This window comes from Rhamphochromis sp. 'chilingali' (genome assembly GCF_963969265.1).
Source record: "Rhamphochromis sp. 'chilingali' genome assembly, chromosome: 7".
NCBI lineage: Eukaryota > Metazoa > Chordata > Actinopteri > Cichliformes > Cichlidae > Rhamphochromis > Rhamphochromis sp. 'chilingali'.
The window spans coordinates 20,477,796-20,501,314 of NC_137934.1; the positions used below are offsets into that span (position 1 = coordinate 20,477,796).

A 23,519-nucleotide genomic window follows, 5' to 3' on the forward strand; every position below is an offset into this window, starting at 1 on the left:
GACCTACCGACCAATGAATACGTCCATTTTCTAAAACAAATATTCCATTAATTGCACTTTGTAATATTTAAAAACAATATTTTTTTCAAATATTTCAGATTTTATAAAGAAAATATTTTTATAATTCTGTGCTTTTTGGGGGTTTTCTCTCTGTACTACGACTTTATGAATTAAAGGGAAAAATCTGAAAATGGGAAAAAATCTAAAGAAAGATAAAAAAACAAATTGTAAATATTTCTGCTTCCAATGTTATGACATTAATGTATAAATATTCATAAAGATGTTGAAGTACAGCCTGTGAAAACACATCTTCTGAAGCAAAGGCTCGGCATATCTGCTTCAATTTGGGCCATCTCATCTTCAATTTGACGTGACTGCACGACGTATAAGATCAAATTCATCTTGTATATATTCACCTCCCTGTCATCCTCAGCAAAGTCTGCTGTGGAAATAACTAACTTCTTCTGGCATAATCAGCCGCAGCCCAGAGGAAATCAAGACGGGGCCTGAAACAAATGACTGATGTTCCAGAGAAAATAGGAAACATACTGAAGCAGTTCAGCCAAGGAGGAGAGAAACAGCGAATACAATATGGGAAGGAAAAAAAATTAGCTCAGTGACAAAAAGAGAAGAGATGAATTTGTGGAAAGATGTGGATTTCTAAGACCGTCCACACAGATGTAGGTGAGGGTTCGTGGATTCTTTGCTTTGTTTAATTTGATGTACAACTAAAAGAAAAAAATCCTGAAGAACAAAATGTGTTTGATACTGAACAAAATGAACAAAAAAACCAAACAAAATTCAGTTTAATAAATTAGGACGGGGGTGTCCAAGTCCAGGCCTAAAGGGTCGTTGTCCTGCAGGTTTTAGATGTGTCCTTGATCCAACACTGCTCATTTAAATGACTAAATTACCTCTTCAACGTGTCTTGAAGTTCTCCAGAGGCCTGGCAATGAACTAATCATTTGATTCAGGGGTGTTGACCCAGGTTGATATCTAAAACCTGCAGGACACCGGCCCTTGAGGCTTCAGGTTAGACACCTGTGGTTTAGGAAGATGATCGACTGCCATCTCAGACAGATTGGTGAAAGGTTGCAAAGAATTGCTGTCTAATTTCTAAACCACGCAGATTGGTTGCAATGTGCTGGCAATCAACCCTTTGCAAAAAGGGAGTCGACTCAGCTGGATGCCAACTAGGTATTGGTTATTCCTCCTAAGTAAAAGCAATCCTACCAAACGCCTATTTTCCAGTTAAACTGGTACTTAATGTAAGTAGTAGCAGAATTTCTATGTATGTAGCTGCAAACAGATTTGAAGTTTTGGCCAATTTATCACAGTTAATGGATGTATTAACCCAAACAGACTGCATGTGATTGCCAGATTGGCCCCATTCAACGGCAAACTGAGAGCAGACCGACTGTCTGATTGCTGTTTTATCGCCATCTTGATGTGGCAAAGCTGCTTTGAGCTGAATCTGAGTGGCCGCAGATTCGATCCCCATCTTTGAAGTAACTATTTCAAAGGCAACGAGGTGGCAACTTCATAATTCTGGTTGTGCTGCTTTAGTGTGACTGTAATGCATCTCACCCATTTAAACTGCAGTAAAGATAAAAATGTGTATTATTAATAGTGTGGCTAACTTGAATGACCTCAATTAATTCAAGTGATTGGAGTCGACATAATGATCGTGGAGTGAAGTTAAATGCTGCCAATTAATTAATCTTTACTTCCAGCTTTAGTGTCTTATTTAATACTAATTAGCAGGTGTTTGCTTCTTTGTGTTGCACAAATATAGTCTGTGGATCCAGCTTGCTAACTAGGCGAGCCAGGGTTAGCTGATAACGTCACACTCTGTTTCTTTAAAGATGATGGCCATCAGGTTAAAAGTGAGAAACTTTTAGGCTTTGCACCAAAAACTTGGATGCTAACCAAGTAAGAGCACTTACAAAAATATGTTGGTGAGCAAATCAGGTTGTGCAAAGTGACAAAAATCAAACAGATCCATGTAAAATCATTCTTGTCCTCTGTCATCCATATGATTGCTTTCTATGTATGTTTTTTTTTTCTGCAGCCGCAGCACATTTCAGAGCTGGTTGCAGTTTTCCCACTGCACTCTTTTCTACAAAGGACAACTTCACATGAACGACGGTGTGATTTATGTCAGTAGGTTTTCTCGTCTTCTGTTACGATGAGAAGGGAAAATGCAATACTGGCTCTATTAAAGGTGCTACTCACAGATCTTCTCCTGGATTTCTGCTTCTGTTAAATGACACAGCCACATCACAGCTCTGCGGTTTAATCTCTGAAATGCTGTGAGGTCACTCTCTGGTTCAGTGCAGATTATAAATGGAACATGCTGCAGTTTTTGTTCAAGTCTTTGTGGTTGTTATATTTGTGTGAAACTGAAGAATAAGACATTCTTGGTGCAGATCTTTTACTTAGTCCCAGGAATTCTCACCCAAAACTGGGATATCTGAACATGATAAAGCTCTCTTATTAGAACTTTTTACCTGTGATTTTGCTGAATGATGATGAGTTGGGTTTTCCTTTTTTTTTACATATGAACAGGACGTCAATGTGAGGAAGATCTGTTTGAGAATCATGTTTCAGATTTTTGTGTGGACGACACGATTGCTGAGTTGGGGGAGAGCTGGTGCCCAAAGCAAAGGAGTTTAGCGAGAAGTGGACCAGAAGAGGGAAATTGCGGATACCAATGGCAGAAACTAGCTTCATCTGTTGGGTGTCTGGACTTTTAGAGCGCTCAGATATCTGGAGGAGCCTCAGAGTATGGTTGCAGGCTTTTCACATAAAAAGAAGCTGGGTGAGGTGAAAACATCTGAAGTAAATGATCCTGTTTATCCTGCTGCAACCTGCTTCCAAATAGGATAAACAAAAGTAAATGGATGGAAGGATAGATGAATCTCACTGCCATAGTCTTACAGAGGGTAAAAGTTACCGCACATACATTTCACTCATTCAAACCCGTCAGGCTCCCAAACATAGAACCAATCCTGTCCATAAAGAAGTTCCAACAGTGTTTCCTACCGACATGTCAGAGGTCATGGCTCTGTGTTTTTATGACTCACATCAGTGATTTCTGGGTTGGGGCACTGCGCTGGCTGCGGTGAACGGCAGAGTTCCCGGTAAACGCAGCTGTGTGAGGCGGCGCACCAAACACACTGGTACTTGGAGTCGGCATGTTTACACAGGCTGCAGTCCTCTCTTCCCACTGAGCAGCTATACAGTACGACTGTTGGGGAGACAGCGGCAAGAAGAGGAGAGGAAGATGAAGAAGAAGATTGAGAAGAGAGGGTGAGGCTAATTATCATAATGCAGCTGGAAGTGAATTTGAAATGAGCGAAGGTGACACTAAAAACAGCGTGATAACTGCACTTTCACACTTTATCCTGATTTATGTGCGATTGTGAAGTGTCTGTGTTGGTGAAATACCAACCTGTCAGGGTGCTGTCAATCTTCCTCTCAGTGTCTCTGTCCTTGATGTGGAAGGATACGTTCACCTCCTGCTGCTCGTCGTATTCAAACTGCACACACAGACACACGGCCATGTTTCCATCACTTCAGAGGACATTTCATTAACTAAAAAATATGTTTCTGGAGACCAAAACCACTGCCCATCTTATCCAAACCGTAATCATAGTTTTAACTAAAAAAAAATTAATGACTTATATTAAGAGAATCTAAAGTCCCAGTGGTGTTGTGGTGGTTGTGTCTTGGAAGGACATACACTGCAGCTTTAACCTAATACAACTACCTCATGGACTGAGTATATAAAGGATGGACTTGGATACCACGGCGACGTTCTACATTTGGTTTGTGGAGAGTTTCAAAGCCAATTTGGTTGTTACCCTCTTTGATTTTGAACCTGGCTCATACATTCGCAGCTTGTCAATTACAAGCTAGCCAAACCCTAAAATATACAGTACAGTGCTGTGCAGAAGTCCTGAGCCTCCCTTCATTTCTTTACATGTTGCTAGAAAAATGGGACACGGGTGGAGCGATTTATTGAAACATGCAAATAAAACAGAGTTTACACAATTCTAACAAGTTTAATAGTCAATATTTGGTGTGACCACTTTTATTCTGCAGCACAGTCTGAACTCTGTCAGGCGGCTTTCTGCAATTTGTTTTTAAATAGTCTTCAGGAATAGTTCAACAGGCTTCCTGAAGGACATTCAAAGCTCTTCTTTGGTTGTTTCTGCGCGCGCGCACACACAAACACACACAGACAGACAGACAGACAGACAGACAGACAGACAGACAGACAGACAGACAGACACACACACAGCTTCAATAATATTGAGGCCAAGCCATGACTCATAGTGTTCCACTGTGTGTTAGCTGCCCAGGTAAGCTTTCTCTGCATCAGCAGTGTGTTTGGGATCATCGGTATGTTGCAAAACGAAGCTGTTACCACTCAGATGTTTTCCAGATGGTGGATTAAAATCTGATGGTGCTTTTCTGTGTTCATAACACCATCAATTTTGACAAGATCCCCAACACCACTGGCTAAAATAAAGCCCCAAACCACAACAGAGCCTCCACTGTGTTTTACTGAAGAAGCTCACTGTTGTACCTCTCTCCTGACCCTCTAACAAAAAATATAAAATTTCTGTTGATTATTTTTTGTGTGATCTGGCATACCTCAGCCTTTTCTCCTTGTTTCACATCTACAACCGCTCTTCCACTGAGACCATTCTGATGAGGCTTCAATGAACAACATATGGATCATCTGAAGGTCCAGATGTTTCTCTCAGGCCCTGTCAGGACTGCGTGATTTTTTCTCACCAGTTTCTAAAGAACATGTCTTTCAGATACGATTCATCTGATGTAGAAAGCTTCTGCTTCACCAGTTCTTTGGGAAGTTGGTGCAGAAATATAAATATGTATCTAATAAACTGTTATCTTTGGCATTTTTCATAAATTCAACCAAAGAAATAGGAAGAAATGATTGTTACTAGCAGCAGGTACAATTACTGGACTAAAAATGAGTGAAAAAGCAGCCAGCACCCTTCAAAAGGCCTGGAAAACTAATGCTCGAGACAACTTCAAGAATCAAGAAAAACTGGCTCCTTGAAATAACAATATAAAGAAATGACGGGTGCCTAAGACTTCTGCACAGCACTTTCCTGTTTTATTCAAAATATATGGATAATAATTTATGAAATAAACACAATGACACATGATGTTTATTGGGGTCCAAGATATTCAGTTCTTTTCTCTCACACTGCCGTACAACCAAAGAGCAGAGCAGTCGCCTCCTGCTGGCTGTTAGAAAGAATGCAGGCTCAAGATACTGGTCCAGTTGTTTCATTTTTCAGGCCTGGCAGCTACATCCATCTCTGATATAGTCTGATTCCACATCTGCTTTAATAACATAGGAAATACAGCACAGCACTAACAGACAAGCGTCTGATTTAAGAGACATTTTAAAGACATTTTGCTGACATTTAAAATGAAAAACTCACGTACAAAGGAACACTTTTGTATTGCACAGTAAGTGCTTTCTTCACCACTTATCAAAATTCCCCACTGACATTATGCAAAAAGCAGTGTGACACTGTTATCCAATGTTATGTCCATTGCATCATCTCCTGGAGCTTCCACTTCCTCTACCATGCAGAACACTTTAGTACTGCTTTACAGAAGGCGGCGAAGTTTTATATTTACGTGACGCCTACAAGTCCTTAAATGACAAACTATCAGGCAATTGTTCCCAGAGTTTGTCCTCAATGCGGTTTGATCAGGTTACTTATAACACCAGGAAGACGGTGCTGCCTACATGTTAAACTCAGGGAACAGAGATTAAATGAAAGACTACAGCATGAGTGACTGGAGCCCGACACACACACACACACACACACACACACACACACACACACACACACACACACACACACCACTGTAGCCATAAATCAAGACAAGTTTTCTTCAGGATATGTGAAAAAAAAAAGTGGGGAAAAAACTAAAAGAAGAGGAAAAAAAAAAGTATCATGTAGAGACAAATACCAGAGATAATGAGAGGAAAACCTGCAGTGACACACACAAACATGAAAGCACACCCCCACACAGACACACACACTCTTTAACTGCATATTGGCAGACTTGGACTCAGCGTGAGGCAAGGATCAATGGAGGCAGAAAAGAGGAAAAACTGGGGGGTGTACGAGAGGGATGCGAGCAAAACGTCACTGAAACAAACACACACGCACACACCTGCGGTTCAGTGAATCAGGGAAAATAATTATCCATCTCTATAGTCCATAAGGGGGCGCCATTGCACACATCCGTTTGACAGCACAATCAGTGTGTGCTCAACAAAACTGAAAACAGCTGACGAAACACATAAAACTAAACACAAGCACAAGATTTCAGAAGCAATGAACTTAGAGCTGCGCTCGAAACACTTTCTGACTCCCAATCATGTTCATTTACTCACAAATTAACTGCTAACGATGCACTAATTGTCTAATTATCATTAATGATGCACTCCCTGATTTTTCTATAGCTTTCGGCAGCGACGGCGAGCTTGAAAACATAAACAGAAAGCCGAGAAGCGGAGAGAGATTTCATTCTTTCTGGAGGCTGCTAATGGACGCAGCACAAGAATCAGAGTGGGGTTTTTTTTTTTAAGTGGGTTTTAATTTGTGTACGTTAGTAAAGACACAGAAAAAGCAGCATTACTGTTCACATTCAGAGACTGCGTTCTGTTTTTATCTTGTCAGCTGATTCTTTCCTGTTCAACACTCCGTTTTAGCTTTTATTCCTGTGCCCTTTTTAAAGGCTTTCAGTGGTTTCATAGTAGAGACTTTACTAAGTATTTGGATTATTTACAGCACTGTGCAAAAGTCTTAACCTACGCCCTTCGATTTGTAAGAAGTCAGACCTTTCTTGGAATGTTCTGAAGTGGTCCAATAGTTCCCAATGCTTTCTAAGGGTCATTTAGACATTGGCTGCTTTTTTACTCATTATTAATCCGGTCCTTGTACTTGACCATTTTCAGAGGAATATTTTGGTTTGTTAAGCCTCTTTGCAGTGACCTGTCAATCACTCAAGCATTAAAAATTTACCCAACTCATGCAGCCTGTCTAAACTATTAGGCGAAAATTTCTGAGGAGAGTGGACAAGTGGAGGACAGTGGCAGGCCTAAAAAACTAGCAGATCTGAAGAATCCAGCACAGCCTGACAGAGGTCCTGTCAAATGTCTGCACCCAGGATTATTTCCAGTTCTACATTTTTATTCAGGGACTCTACCTGTGTGAATTTATGTGATTCATATTTCTAAAAAATGCACCTTGTTGCCGACCTTCTGTCTTTTTCTAGTCACATTTCTTCAGGAAATGATGCTGAGTGTTGCTGCCGTAATGTTTTGTGCTGTAAATGTTATAAATACAGACAAGCGGGTGGAAAATATCACTATGTCAACTAAGGTTAAAAACAGAACAGAGCTTTGCAGTCACGAGGGTGAAATGACATGGCTGCATTAAGAAATGCTGTTCACCCTGCTCTCCGCTCAACATGTTCTCTTGATCCACTTTAACTCTTCCTTTATTAAAGCTTTCCGCATCTCTGAAGTCAAATTTAATTAAAGATAATCCTGAAAGATGGAAATACAGCACGCCAAAACGAGGACAGCGTCAGTGCAACCCGAGTTACACTGCAACATTCACTCCACTCCAAAAGTAGCACTGCTGTATGATTAACTAATCTTAGCATATCTGCATGTTAGCAGTGATGATCTCTGTTCAGTCATGCTGACCTCCTGATGGAGCGTTCCTTTGAATCGTGGGATGCCATCTTCTCCTTTTCTTTCAGGGAGGATCCTTCAGTGTATCCTGTGCTAAAGGAGGTAAATAAAGGAAGCCCTGAGGCACCTGTCCTTAGTGTTCAGAGAATCAAACCAGCTCGTATTACGGCTTAAGCACAGATCAGTGTCTGTGCATGTTCATCCAAGTCTTCTTTCAGATGTTTCACTTTCCACCCAAGAGCAGTCTTCATGAGTAAAAGAGGCCATCTACGTCGACGTGGACCGACCATCAGAGAACCGTAATGGCCTATTACACCAACTATCAGCCACCTTGACACCCCTTGAGATTCAGATGCTCAGACTCAAATGAGGACAGGGTGGGTCAATGAGTCTCAGGACCTCCTCTGAGGTGACAGCCTGACTAGGGGTTCAACATCTGGTAACCTTTTAGAACTGAAGAAGTCTTCGGGATAAGAGGTGACATGTCACAAACCTTCAATTTGCCTCCAACTGGTAGTTTCAGTGATTAAGAAACCCTGATGAAAACTCTGACAAACTATAACGTCACATTTACTCTAATTAGATGACTTTGTGTGCTTACATTCACAGCTGTGTGTCTGAGATGACCACATTGGATGGAGCGGTCTGAAGTCTGTGATTGGATCACAGAGATTACTTGCACATACACTGACCTCATTATGACCCCCAACCTGTCACGATGACTGCCATTCCCTGAGCTTGGTTCTACTGGAGGCATCCTCCTGTTAAAAGGGAGTTTCTCCTTCCCACTATCACCAAGTGCTTGCGCTCAGGGGGTCGTCCGGTTGTTGGGGATTTCTCATTATTATTATTATATGTGCTAAGATATGCTAAGGGTCTTCATCTTACAATACAAAGCACTCAGAGGAGATGAGTGCTGTAATATGGCACTATTTAAATAAAACTGAATTGAACTGAACTGAAAACCTTGGTCTTGTTTAACATGAACATGAGTTAACAGGTCTGCTTTAAGTATGAAAATCTGCACTGAAACCAGAATATTTGTCTTTTTTGAGCTCAAAGTATTTAATCTTTATCACAAATTTTAACAAGGTTGTCCCCTCTTCCTCCTCGTTATACTGACCTTATATCCTCTGAATCTGAACTTTGATGTCTCCTCCTCCTTTGCCACCTCCTGCTCGCTGTGCTTCATCAGCTCAGTCCCGATCAAAAATGTCCGGTCCTGGAGAGACACACACACACACACACAACTGAGAGAAATGATCACACAGATGATGTTGACGACAATATTTGGATGTTTATGAAGCAGTAAGTCAGCAGCTCTGACTGATCTCACCATGTAGCTGTCCAGGTTTCTTCCCTGGAAGCTGATGGGGATCTGGTAGCCCACAGGGATCAACGCCGGCTCCGGAGACTCAAACTGAGGACAATTGTTGGACTACATCACAGAAAGAGAAGCAGGAGCAGAAATATTAAGCTCAACAGCTAACAGCACAGTTCACACCTTCAAATACAATGTAAGTACTCATGGGGAAACAAAACACTTCAGGCAATGCTGTGAATTATCCATCCTCGAATCAAATCATCATAGCTCACTATGAAACACTTCAGACACTTAACAACTCATCAATATAAACAGAGAAACATTCAATTTCCTTGTTAATATTTGATGTTAATGATGAGCTTCGGCCACTCCATACTCTTTCGTCCCCATTACTAGGTAGACTTCATATGCAAGTTAGAGCAAATACCCTATCAGCTAATTATAGTGGTAAAACTGAGTACACCTGCTGGGATTTTCCCACACAACCACCTCTGGAGTTTACAGAGAATGATCCAAAAAAGAGAAATTATCCAGTGAGCGGCTTTTCCTCAACTCTTTAAGAGGAAAAGAGGAGGAAAAGTCCATGTTGAGGAGAATGGCCAGACTGCCTCGTGCTGATAGGAAAGGCAAAAGTGCTCAACTGACCACTTGTTACAACCAAGGTATGCAGAAGAGCATCTCTGAATGCACAACACATTGAACCATGAAGATGATGGCCTGCAGCTGCAGAAGACCACACTGCTTTCCAATCTGTTAGCTAAGAACAAGAAACTGAGGCTACAGTTTGCACATGCTCACCAAAATTGTACAACAGAAGTCTGGGAAAACGTTGCCTGGTCTTATCGATCTCAATTCAGACAGCAGGGTAACACGAGCTGCTCCATCCTGGCTTCTATTAACTGTTCAGGCTGCAGGTGGTGTGATAGTATTTGCTTGGTACACTTTGGGCCCCTTTATTACCAACTAAGCATCATCTAAACACCACAACCTACCCTGTCTGTCCCTTCAGATGGACGGACATGTGCACGCCATCTACTAAAGGCTGCTTCTATGTACCATGTCACAAAACTCAGATCACCTCAAACTCTCTCTGAGGAGTGTTTCTAGCTCCTTGATGAATCTGTGCTTGAAGAATTAAAGCAGTTCTAAAAGGCAAAAGCTGCAGATTATTATTTTATTACCTGTTGGGGTTTGATTATGTAATCTCCATTCACATTATGGTCGTCGTCACTGCAGCTGTGAGTCTGAGCGTCCCACTGACAGCCCCACTTACTGGTCACACACGCTATACACCTGAAAACAACGAGAAGTGCGTGCCATCACACGTCTGCTTTAAGTATGTAAAGCGGACGTGTGATACACACATATATACATGCGTGTATACTTTTTCGGTATACACGCACGTATATATGAGGGAGGGGAGGTTACATTATCCATCTTACGGTGTATTTTGGTTCTTCCTGACGGTGGCAGCACAGTTGTAGAAGTCATACTTTCCTGACGTCACCTCGATTGAATTCACCACAATCCTCATGGGAACTGACACAAAGTCTACACACACACACACACACACACACACACACACACACACACACACACACACACACACACACACACACACACACACACACACATTAAAATCAAGGTTTTGTTGGTGTTGTTTTTCCTATTAACTGTTAAAGGAGCAATTTACCGAAAGTCAAACAAAGTAAGTTTCCATGATGCAACCCACTAACAGCCGGCTAACTTAGCTTAGCATCAAGACTGCAAAGCTAAAGGCGGGAGGAGGCAGGATATGACTAACTTTGGTCAACAGTAATAAAATTCCAGCGCCTATCAACTCTGAAACAAGGTGTTTATCAGTTTATATATCAGACGTTATTTTATTATACACATGTGAGAGTAGCATATGCTAATATTTATATCTTTATATTCTTCACATTTCAAGAGTGTGCAATAAAAAAATTACACTAGCACTGTATTCACCAATTTGTTGTATTTTGATACAAAATGTAAAAACATTGGCTTTACTGTTAATATACTTTTTTCCTGTTAATTATTTCTCCATTTATTTCTGTTATACTACATTAATAAATGGCCTAATAACCTTAACCAGGTTACCACTAATACGTGGCACAAAATAAGGGTCAATGTGAGGAGGCAATGTCTTTTAAAAGGGCAAACTGCAACACCTACATTTAATATTTAAAGGGTTTTTAAAACACAGCTCACTTTCTTGCTCCTGGAGCACACAGCTGATACCCTCTTTTTAATATAAAAACAGACAGAACTTATTGTACACCTGAGTAAAAACACAATAGGATTTTAAAATAGTTAGGTTGAGGTAGCTCCAGTCTCGCTGAGAGGAAGCCAAATACATTTACACTGCACCTTTCATCAACAAGGCAGTTAAAAGTCATTAAAATGCATGAGTATGAGATGTAAACAAACAGTAGGTAATAGAAAAGGAGATACACAGTGTGCTATTAGGATTTAAGACGAGCCAAATAAAAAAAAGAAGAAAAACAATAAGAAAAATACATCAAACCGGAGAATAAAGATAACAGTCCAGCTCAAAATATGAATGAATATTCCCAAATCTAATTAAATAACAGGAGGAGTTGGAGAGCATGTTCCATGTTTGTGGACCTGGATCATGATCCAGCTTTGGATAGATTGAGTAAATGATGCAATGACTCAAACTTAGCACTAATTAGCAGATATCAGTGTGTCTGTTCACTTTACACATGCCGCTTTCTAACCAAGGTAATACCATAGCTTTTCCACATTCTCAACGGGTTCTTTTAGGATATTAACATGATTGTGGATTCTAGTTTATGCTTATATGTGTTTTTATGATGTGTAATTGAGTGACAGTCCACTCCAATCCAATCCAATCCAAAGTCCATATACTGAAAACAAACTATCTGTGCATCCTTCATCTGTTCACATACCCTGCTGGTCAGGAGTGGCTGGGATTTCCACAGGGTCGGGCAGCGAACAAGTAACCTGCCCGCCATGTTTCACGGCTCCAGTAAAGAAAGAGCCAAAAACGCACTGCAAGTCATCAGACGGCCTCAGTGCGGGGAGAGCAGGTATGCTGATGTCCACCTGGAGACAGAGTGCACAAATTAAAGGAGTTATGAGGCACAATAAGGGAGAAAGAGAGAGGAGAGTTAGAGATGAACCCGAGAAGGAAAATGAAAGCAGAGAAGTAATTATATTTCACCTCACACCTCAACTGGCTACGGGGAGATAAAGAAACACGAGAGGTGTGAGCCACTGGTAGACAGAGAAAAGGGAGTGTGCTTTCTGTGTACGAGTATGAATTACAGAATAAGACAGGGTGTGACAGAGTAATTAAGATAGGAGCCACAGTATGCATGCACTGTGCAAAGGTTTGAGGCAGTTTCAGGCATCATCACGCAGAGGACTGACCTGATGAATTCACTGTATTATTAACAGCAGCGCTTGCAGAAGTAACACTAAGTCTTATATCTTTTTAAGTTTCTCCTCTAGGAAATGGTGGCAATGCATTTTTATAAAGTTATACATGACATTGTAATATTGTTGTCATATTTTTATTACACCTGGACATTCACCTGTTTTATTAAAAAAAAAAAACAACAACAAACAAACAAACCCAGTCGTAATATTTATTTTTGTTAGTTTGGCTAATCGACATTGAACACATTGAGCAGACAGATTAATATGATGGTATAGATAATCCGGTTCAGAGATGCACTACTGCTCAACAACTAAGAAAAACATGCACAACACAGCAACAGTTTGGTAACCCGGAGACCACCCGGGGCTGCCCCTCTGATCTGCAAAGCACCAGAGCCCTACAGCTCCTGCTGCGCGTGGTGAGCCCACAGGAGGGCAGCGTCTGCAGTCGCTGATTACTTCTGGATCTGCGTTCCTAATCCCACCTAAGGCTATGAGCTACGGGTAGCTACTGAAAGAGTAAGATGGTGGATGCAAGAGGCTGAAATGAGCTTCATCCAAAGGAAAGGAAGTCCAACCAGGGCAGAGCCAGGAAGGAGACTCTGGAGGGATGAAGTCTCTTTGCTTGCTTTAAAATTTCAGTATAGCCTCCACAAATGAAGTGGTGGAGGAGACCGCTGCTGCCCTTGCGACCAGGACCTGGTCAGGGCCATTAATTACACTTGGCTGGATACTCAACTCCATGGAAGAGTTCAACTCAGGATTCTTTAAGTGCCACACCTCTCTCTTATAGTGTCTCAAAGACTTAAAGACCTTGAACTGTAATTTCATACTTTGAAATCCAGGTTTTTCTATATTTGGTCATGAAATCCTCAGAAACTTATAACAGGGACTCATTCTGGATGACCTCCAGCATTAATATGGTCTGAGAGAGACTGACATTGATGAAGTCTCTTGGATTAGTGACTAAATGTTTTTCCCACAGAAATCGCTACGTCCAGATGAACAGAATCAACTTTTTGGGGATTTCCTTACCTGGATGATTGAGAATGCATCAAGACACATTCTAAGCTTGTGATTCCTTATTATCAGGTTGTTCTTAAAGCCTTCAGTGTATCCAAAACACTGCAGCAGGACTGCAAACAGGAAAAGAGAGAGCCTATTTCTCCCATATTAGCTTCTCTTCATTGTCTTCCTGTTAAGCCCAGAGTTGTATTTCAAATCGTTTTCCCTGCCAAACTGTAAAGAGCTGATCTTATCATATTATCCCAGCTAGACGGAGCACGTCACTCTCACTCTCATGTCAGTCTTCATAAACATCCATCTACTGCCAGTTTGTGTTCAGGTGACAAACTCGTGGCTTCAAACAGTGCTTTTCCACCTCTTTGGGATGCTGCTATAGCCTCAGGGCATCATGGACTTCACCCTTTCATTTATCCATGCTTTTATATACCACTAAAGGCACTTTCAGCTCTTCCTTCATTTACCAAAGTGTTGCCACACAGGATTTGATTTGGCACAGATTTTACACCAGATGCAGCCCTCCCATTTATCCAGGTTTGGTACCTGTTCTGAGAGAACACCAGCTTGTGACCCTTAAAAGTCCGGGTTTCAAAGAGGGAAACTTTCACCTGTAAGTCATGTGTGTGTTAACCATGTTACCATTTATATTCCATAATTACCCATTTACTACTCTCTGCTGTAGATTGGGCTCTGTATGCTTTTGTAGGCACCCTTGGCAGGTCTCTGGAGCTGCTTACTGGTCCCATACAGCTGTGAGGTGTTTGTTACATCCCAGTAACACCAGCAGAAACTTTGCCATTCAGCTGAATTTGTGTTTGTGCCCATCTGATTAGCCTAAGTCCATCTCAACAGACACCTAACCTCGAGATTCTGGTTGTGCTGGAAGTTTCTTCCTGTTAAAAGGGGGTTCTTCCTCCCCACTGTTGTCAAGTGCTTGCTCAAACGGATCGTTGGGTTTCTCTAATACTGTGCAGTCTTGTCCTTACTATGCACTCCCATCCTCTTAATTAAATATTTTTTCTAATTAATATTTCAATAATAATTTCATTCAGTACAGCGCAATTAGCTCAGCGGGTATGTGACTGCAACAATGTTTGGGTATATTTTTTGTCTTATTCTCTTCCACACTGAGAAAGAGAATAAGAGACCGTGACGTGTCTGACTCTCTGTGCATTCACATGTGAGTTTTTGTGTGGGAGAGTTGCGGTGATAATTGCTATTCATTGGCACTGTTCAAACATCAGCTCCTCATTACTCTGTGCTGACCTCAACCGATTTAAATTTTGCTGCTGAAGTTTTAATTTCAAAGTTTTTGATCTTAGCAAAACTATCGGACCAGAGAAGCCCCTGGACGAAGTCACCTGGGACGCTTTCTTCTTTTTAAGTATGTAAAACCTCGAGAAGAAAGTTTTTCCTTCTTTTAAAGCTAAAATCCAATTGTCTTATCAGGTTCAAATCACAAACTAGGGGCTGCAACGGAGGTGATGGCACCAAATTTCCCAATTAAGATGCAACAGATTTATCTGTCTGGTCTCAGAAGATTGTATGTTAAACCCCAGCAAACAGAGTCTTCTGATCAGAGGAATATGAGCTCAGCTCCTTTCCACCAGAAACTCACGTCACCTCAAAAGGATTCTGACATTCAAATTAAAATACTGAAGCAAAGAGCAACGTTTGACACCTTTTCAATTTGCAGATCAGAGTTTCTGATTGTATGTGCGACTTTACGAGATTACAGCAGCGCTATCTGAAGCACATGATTAATTAAAATCAGATACAGGCAGGGCTGCAGATGTGACCTGAACTTGACTGCAGACCTAACTCTCCAAAGACTTAATACTTAATGAAAAAAATTACAGACCTGAAAAACAGAAAAAGATAACAGCTTAGAGTAGAAACACATGTTTAGGAAGCTCAAACTGTTATTGCGCCATCATCTTCTTGCTCCATAATCACCTTTGCTGGTTTGATAATCCCAAAATTGACTATTTCTAAAAAGGCCTTAACTGTAATACTTAAAACCCCAACCTTCTTATAGCATCTAAGTCAGAAGGGGCATTTAAGTAAGCCTTAAGACACTTAGTCTAACCTCCTTCCTGTGATTTGTTTGCAGTATAAAGATGTCGCACATCCTTGATTGGAGCAAATGTTGCCAATGAACACAATCAGGGCAGCAATTACTTCCCCCCCAAAACATATTCAACAAAGGAAATCAGATGAATATAAACATAGTTTGAAGTGTGGCGCTCGTATTAATTAGGCGCTGACAAGACTGGGTTTAACTTTTGTTTAACTCTTTTTGGGAGGGGTTACTTTTTAGCTACACAACTTCCTCAGTTAAATTGCTTGTGTCCTGTCTTTCTTGAGTTAGTTACTACAGGTTGAAGATTTGTTCTGTTTGTACCCCTGTTATAAAGAAAGTTTCAAGGACTTGTGAGAAAAGTACACCCTTACTGCTTTCACAGAAATTATGAGGATGAGCACCATCGGGTGCTGCGAATCTTTTGTAGGTTTTGTCGTTTCCTGAGCTCCCTCTCAGACTCTACAGGCTTCAGATGTTAAACATTACAGATCATTAGTTAAAATTATAAAAAGACTCAACAAGTATGGCTTGTTTGGAAGGCAAAAGTTTGGCCATAATGGACAGCACAATGCTGGGAGAAAACTAAACACAACATATTAGCACAAATGCCTCATACCAGCTGTCAGCATGATGATGCTGATGTTAAGAAAGCTGCGAATAACAAATGCCCACAAATCTTAATGAACTAAAGCAATGCTGAAAGGGGGAGCGGGCCAAAATTCCTCCGCTATGATGTGATAAACTCATAAAGTCACACAGAAAACCACTGCTTCAAGTTATTGCTGTTAAAGGTAGCTCTATTACGCTACCGCTACTCATGGAGGGTCCTTAGCTTTTCACAGGACTGCAGAGCTCCATGATAAATAATACAAAAAAGATCAAACAGCTTAAAAAGAAAAAAACTTGGTACATTTAATGTTTGACTTTAAGACTTTTAACTCTCCCGCTGCCCTGAAGGACAACATCTGCTTTTATACTTTGGACTTATCTTGATTAACTTGTAACTTTGCCTCAAACAAACAAATAGACAAATCTAAAAACTGGTTTGAAAGTTTCTGTATTTACGACTGCCACCTACTCGTATTTGCATAGCGTTTATCATAGCCTCACCTGATTGCATTATCACGCAGCCATAATGTTGTTTTGTCGTCTCATCACATCTGATGAGAACAGTGAGGACTATGGTGCCAAAATAAACAATCACCAATGTTATAATCTACATACAAAACATTTTTACCCTCACAGCAACTTCAGTCGTTTCATGTCATTCAAACTTGCGACTGCTGAAACTCTTGGAGCTGAATTTTAGTCCCTAAGAATGCATAATGAACTAGATTTTATGCAAGCCGTCTGCGTCTGCTGGATAACACCTGAGGTTTGGAGTAGAAATATCACGATGTGGGGACGACGTCGGTGGACAGCGTGGTGCTGCACGCGTTGAAGGACGACGCATCTTTCTGGCAGATCAGCTCTTTGATCAATCCCTCATTAATTCAGAGAGTGAAGCCGTCATGTTAAGATGTATTGACGCAGCGCAGCATTCTCTGCTGGTGTTTGGTGTACTCCATAAAATTGCTGCTACAGCATTTCGATTTTGAATTTTATAGCGTTACATAAATTAGCTGCTCAGTGTTACTTTAATGCTGTTGGCCAGGATCATTTTTGCCTCCTTGAAAGTACAAGATAAAGTTTTAAGGCGTAGTTTTAACACCTACTCAAAGACAGAAACTTTTAAGTTTTAGGCGTTTTAAAAATGCCACGTAGGAGCTACGAGTTCGTACCATGTTATTAAAGGGTTTAGATGTTAGCGTCTCCTGTTTGAAACTAATTTTTATCTTTAAAATCTAAAACACGAGCAAAAGTATCAGTCTGAGAGTAAAAACCCTCCTATTTGTTTTTATACTGCTACTACTTCCATTTGAAGTTTGCTTTGAGGACACTTTCTGTGCCTGCAGTAAATCCATGTCTACCACTATGCTGTAGCGGGTACACACAGTAAAGTGTTTGTAAATGCACGTATATAGACATCCTTGCATACACCCTCTAATACATGCTTGCAGTGGCTAAGGACCAGACTGGAACTGTGTGTTTGTCTCTTCTAATGAAAGCTGCTAATAGCAGCTGATCCCCTGCAATTACAGCTGAGCATTACTTACAAAAGCCATTATTACCTAACTTTATGCATTAACAGGTTAAACAGCCACAACATTTTTACCACTGTGTGGAAGCCTGGTCAGTTCAGACTAACATTAACCGCTCAATGAGTTAAGAATTAATTCAACATAACACCATTAATGTTATAAGTTTTCTGTATTAGAGTATTCAGATAAATGTGACTTTCAAAGTCAATATTTTTTGTTGACCTGCTGTTTACTGATAAAAAAAACAAAAAACAAAACAAAATGTGATACTGGTGCTATATTCCTATTATGTGGGAGGAAAACTAAAGATGGTATACTTTATGATTGCTGTTGAACACTTTAACCATACTGACAAAAGACTGTGAAATTGGGATCTGATGATAGAATCCATAAGACGACGATATGTATCCTCACTGATGGTAAGGACAATGCCAGCTAAGGCCTCAGTCCCCTTGGCTGCTAGGGGAAAATGTATATTCCCAATGGGTTGCCAAGTGGTTTTTGGAAGTCGCTGGCTGTTGCTAGGTGAAGTTGGTTGCAAAGAGGGTGCTGCACCAAAAACCCCCTTGTGCTTGACTGCTAGTAGACTACCACAGTCACCTGTAGTTTGCATGGATGACACAGACTTGTCTGCAAACACTTGCTAATTGAGCACAGTCTTTCAGAGTGTCTGTCAGTATCAAATTATCAAATAAGAGTACAGAATGAAATCTGAAAAAGTGCAACGAAAACCAGAAATGGAGACCTTAGGAACTAGCTGGCAAGTGTTTGCAGACAAGTAGGCATCTACCATGGAAACTACGGGCAACTGTGACAGTCTGCTAGTGGCTAAAGCAATCACCTAGCCTCAGCAAGCAAAACCCAGCAATCTCTCGCCAACTGGTCGGGGGAAGTATACGTTGTTCTGGAACCATCGATGTATTTACTTTATTAGTAAAACTAGTTCCAGACGTTTAATGTCAAATAAACTGCGACTGACTCACTATATCACATTTGTTTTTATGTGCTCAAAATCGGAATTTTAAAATTGAGGGTACAAATCAGCCATTCCTGCTATGTGAACCTTTTTGTAACCATAAACTTGAATATTTGCCATGAGCGAACATGAGGCTGGAAGATTAGCGGACAGAATTAATTGACAGCAAGTTACAACAAGAAAAAAACAATCCACAGCTTATTACGGTAACATGGAAATGTTTTTAGGATGGTTAACCGCAACAAACCGTGTTGGCTGATCTTATCATAGATCAATCTGTGTCGCTGTTGGTGCTGCTCCAACATGATTTTCCGAAACTAGACACCATCAGCAGTTTCTGGGTGTGATGCAACATTTCCAAGAAGCACATTTTTCACTTTCTGAGTTTCATCAGCCTGAAAACTACAGAGCTGTTTTCAAAGGAGCTGTCAGCACAAACAACGATGCAATATACATCTGGCTCGCATAGAGGAATTGTAAATTATAATGTTGCTGTGGATCAAAAAATGTCTTTATCTCTCTGTAGCTCCCCTGAGGGGCCCTGAAGATCCATGTACCAGAGGTTAGAAAGAAGTTTGAAATGCTGCTGACAGAACAGACAAAGAGCCCTCCACCTCTGCCAGAGTTTCAGCTTTGAGTGGTTTAAATTAAGCAGAGCTCAGCAAGAACTGATCTTAGCTCAGGGGGGTTCCAGCACACAGAGGAAAAGATTCACAGCAATATGCATGCTCTTGTATAGCTCCCTCATACCTGGTCTGTCTTCTTGCAGCTGAGGTTCGGCGGGTTGAAACCCTGGATCTGCACACACTTTCCATCTGGTGACCACAGCCAGGTGTTCAGCTCTGATGACCTACCGCAGTCCTGCTTCCTGGTGCACCTGTGAACCGAGCAGATGTTAAAGAAAGAACAAGTGAAAAAATGAATATGAGCTTGGCTTTATAAGGTGGTAATATTAAGCTGGTGTTTCCTGAGTCATACAGAGTTAGCTTTACATAAATGTGCACAAACAAACCGATGGAGGTGGCTAGCACTGACACAGCCTTTGTTCTTCAAACCTTAAGGCACCATAACTAGTATGCTTGTTTATTTGTTTTCTACACTCGTTTTTTTTTTTGGGGGGGGGGGGGGGGTAGCTGGTCTACAAGCTGCTCATGTGCGACTCACTTTCCCTCCAGGACACACCAGCCACAGTACGGGTCCTTCAAACCGATGCAGGAGTGGCAGCTCGTCTCCTGCTGGCAGGCTTGGACTGGAACCTTGGTGATCTGCACACATGTGACAGGCTTTTATTGTGAAAGTTCCGTTCTATTAAACAACATACAGGAGATGAGGGAAGAGGAGAAATCTGATAAAAACTAAACAAAACAAAAACACAACTATCAACCAGGGAAAAATATTTTCAAATGATGGTAAAAATAAATCTGATATTAGCTCAGCTTGGAGTGTACACACTATGATTATCACTTAGCAGTTAATGAGCATCATTTCATAAACCCCATTTCAGTTACTTCTACAGCACTGATTGCCTCGTGTTTTTGTGAGCTAACTTGTGCTCTTTATTTAAAACCTGTGAGATGGGGCATCTTTATAAAAGTTTAACACTGGCAACGGGGGGGAGCAAGAGCCCGAGAAATGCTCCGTGCTCTTCTGGTGAGAAATACGTTTGGGTCCCCTTTTAGCAGTTATGTGTTTACATTTTGGGAAACTTAGATCTATTAATGAGGCCAGCATATATGCAAGCACTCCATGTGAGCCAATTTTTCAAGCTTCAGACTGTAAACAGTCTGATTCAGATACTTTCTGTCTATTCTCGGCTCTTGTTGTTATTATTGAGAGTGGATAATCCTAATATGGTCTTATAATGCACTTAAATCTGACTTTGAGCACTCACCTATAGCTCATAACTTCTGCTCACAAGAGGCAGCCAATCAGAAAGACTATGGCTTTGAGGTCGAGGAGCTAAAATGGCCCATTTGAGAAAAAAGCATGAACTATGGGGGCACAGCTAGGTTCAGCATAAGATTAACAAAGCTTTATCTGGAATAAATAAAGTGAATAAAGAATTTGAAATGAGAACAATCACTCCACTTTATGATATCTGATACTGAATAAATCTTCAAATTAAGACCAGTCCAGTTAATGGATCTGGTGAGATTGAGGCAAATGAAAAAGGATGATGAGGAGGAAGAGCAATAGTAATAAAAGAGTCCACAAAGAAAGACCAGCACGAGGATTTGAACCCAGAAACGTCTTGCCATGAGGTGACGGTGCTAACCAGTCCACAAATGTTCCACCCATTTTTAGAGGCAGGACTCGGGATTTAATAACATATCATAAAACATTACAAAACTGAATTATGAAATTAATACATTTACATATTATTAGAACAGATTAATACTGTAACAATGTAACAGCTTAAAGTTAAATTCAATACCACCAGCAGCAAAATTAAAGTACCGTGAAGTATCCTTTTACAGTGATTTACAAGCAGGTTTATGGCATTTATTTGTGACATTTGAGAAAATGATATCCTCCCGAAGTCTATATCACTCCAGATACCTTCAATATTTGTTTAACGTCTGTAATTTCATGTCTGGCTCACTCATGACTCTCAGCAGGAGTGTAAAGTTCTTCTCTGGCTTTGTCCCACTGGATGTCCATGAGTATTACACACATCCTTTCATTTTCTGATGGCTAAATGTCATCAGGCTCGATCAATTAAATTACTGAAGAGCACAGTCAATATTTAATTCCCCACCGATCGCTGTAATGCTAATGGAGTCACAATGGGACGTGAGCTTGAAAAGCAGGCACAGGTCCTACACCAGAGTCCAGAGGACACCTGATGATCAGCCTTTATGATTGTTTCTGTTTAGTAAATTAGGATGTAGGTCTTCTGACTGATTGAATTTTTACTCTTACAGCTTCACTTTCAGGGATTGGTTTAATGGCTTACACTCAAGTGATTCATGTGACTGATGTTTTACGGTTCTAACAGATCTGGATCATTTGACATGGAGCATAAATAATCTTTTACGCAGACCGCCTATTAGTATTTTCGATTTTCCTTTACTGAGCAGTATTTTCTTGTAATTGAAAAGCTTGCATTGACGGTATTTCAGTGGAGAACTTTTTCCAACCAGCAGTGGAAATAATTTTCCTCTCTGACATGAAGAGGGCGGCCTAATAAATTTAAATGAGCAGATGGAACAAGCTCGGGTATCGTCACTTGACTTGATCAAAGTAAATTGCCCTCCTGAAGTGCTTTCTAATTAATTCATTTCTAAATCAATAACATCTTTTTCACTTCGCGGAGAGTGATGGCGACCGAAAGATGAAAGGACAACGGAAAGAAAGACAGATGAAGAGAAAAAGCCGAGTGGAAAACAAAGGGAGCCGTGGAGAAAGGGAATGAGTGAATAAATCAATGGCTGACTTCTGTGTGGTAATGTAGACGGATGTATTGGTGTTATTCGAACGGATGAATAAATGATCAAATGAGACAGACAGAATAAATGAAAGACTCATTAAGTCTCCGGCCTGATGGATGAAATGGAAAAAAGCAGGAGTAAGCACACGACAGAGTCCCTGACCTTCGGTTTGAGGTGACACAGAGGCGTTGGATGAATGGAAGGAGAGAGAAATGGATTTAGTAAAAATGAATAATCAATCAGCCCCACGTCGGAGTGAGCGAGTCTGACCTTTTTCTCGGTGGTGATGTACAGGTGTTCGAGGCTCGAATCGAACAGCAGGTTCTTGTTGACCTTGTCTCCAGAGACTTTGCCAGCAGCTCGCCCGTACACCTCAGGATGGGCTGACAAATGCACCTTCAGCACCTGCAGAAACACAGAAAGTGCATTAACACATCCAAAACCCACACCCAATCCACTTTTTCAAAATAATATCACAGAGTGTCGTCTCAAGCCTCAAGCGAGGGAAGATGGATTGCCCTGTGAGTCTACAGTGATGAAGAGGGACCTGAGCATGAAGGTAAAACTGTTGACTGAAAGGTCGAGCTATGGCTGCCACAACTCTGGGCTGTGACTGGATGAACAGGATCGAGGATACAAGCAGTCGAAGCAGCTTCCTCTGGAGGGCATCTGGGCTCACCCTTACAGATATAATGAGGGACTCATTATGTCTGTGAGAGGTTCAGGTGGTGTTTAGAGCAGAGCTGCTCAACCTCTGCATTGAAAGGAGTCAGTTAAGATGGTTCTGGCATCTGATAAGGATGCCTCCTTCATCCCTTCCAGATGAAGTGTTTCAGGAATATCCAATTGGGAGGAAACCTTGGGGCAGATCCAGGACCCTCCAGAGAAATTAGATCTCTCGGCCAGCTTGGGAACACCTCTGTGTCATCCCTGAAGAACTGGCCTCTCTGCTTAGACCACTGCCCCCTGACCCGGATCAGGATAAGCAGCAGAGAAAAAGATGTTGGATCCATTTAACTTGCTACTCTCTATCCAGCTATCCACCAGCATGAAGGTAAAACTGTTGATTTAATGGCCTACCTATATTCCTACCCTTACCTATTGCCATGAGCTATGGGTGGTGATCAAAAGCGTAACCAAGCAGTCAAAATGAGCTTAGCCCAAATGGTGTCTGGCCTAAGTCTTAGAGGCAGGGGGAAGCACTCTTGGGATTTGGTATGAGACTCAAAGCACAGAAAGTACATCTGCTGCTCCCCAACACTGTAAGGTGCCAGATGAGAATGCCTTAAGGGTGGGGTGCTTTGTGCACGTCTAACAGAGCCTGGGGAG

The 23,519-nt window shown here is 41.1% G+C and overlaps 1 protein-coding gene across 3 annotated transcripts in view; it reads right to left on the bottom strand.

Annotated features, from left to right (window-relative positions):
• plxnb2a.1 (plexin b2a, tandem duplicate 1) overlaps window positions 1-23,519 on the bottom strand; it is a 241,960-nt gene that overhangs the window by 47,510 nt on the left and 170,931 nt on the right. For all 3 annotated transcript variants that reach the window (XM_080887371.1, XM_080887369.1, XM_080887370.1), the window contains 10 exons: window positions 22,461-22,595; window positions 19,924-20,024; window positions 19,510-19,636; window positions 12,044-12,200; window positions 10,532-10,640; window positions 10,271-10,382; window positions 9,102-9,203; window positions 8,889-8,987; window positions 3,455-3,542; window positions 3,087-3,250 (listed from right to left, as the gene is read on the bottom strand). In XM_080887371.1, coding sequence (XP_080743497.1) covers window positions 3,087-3,250; window positions 3,455-3,542; window positions 8,889-8,987; window positions 9,102-9,203; window positions 10,271-10,382; window positions 10,532-10,640; window positions 12,044-12,200; window positions 19,510-19,636; window positions 19,924-20,024; window positions 22,461-22,595 — 1,194 coding nt within the window. The remainder of the gene's footprint in view (window positions 1-3,086; window positions 3,251-3,454; window positions 3,543-8,888; window positions 8,988-9,101; window positions 9,204-10,270; window positions 10,383-10,531; window positions 10,641-12,043; window positions 12,201-19,509; window positions 19,637-19,923; window positions 20,025-22,460; window positions 22,596-23,519) is intronic.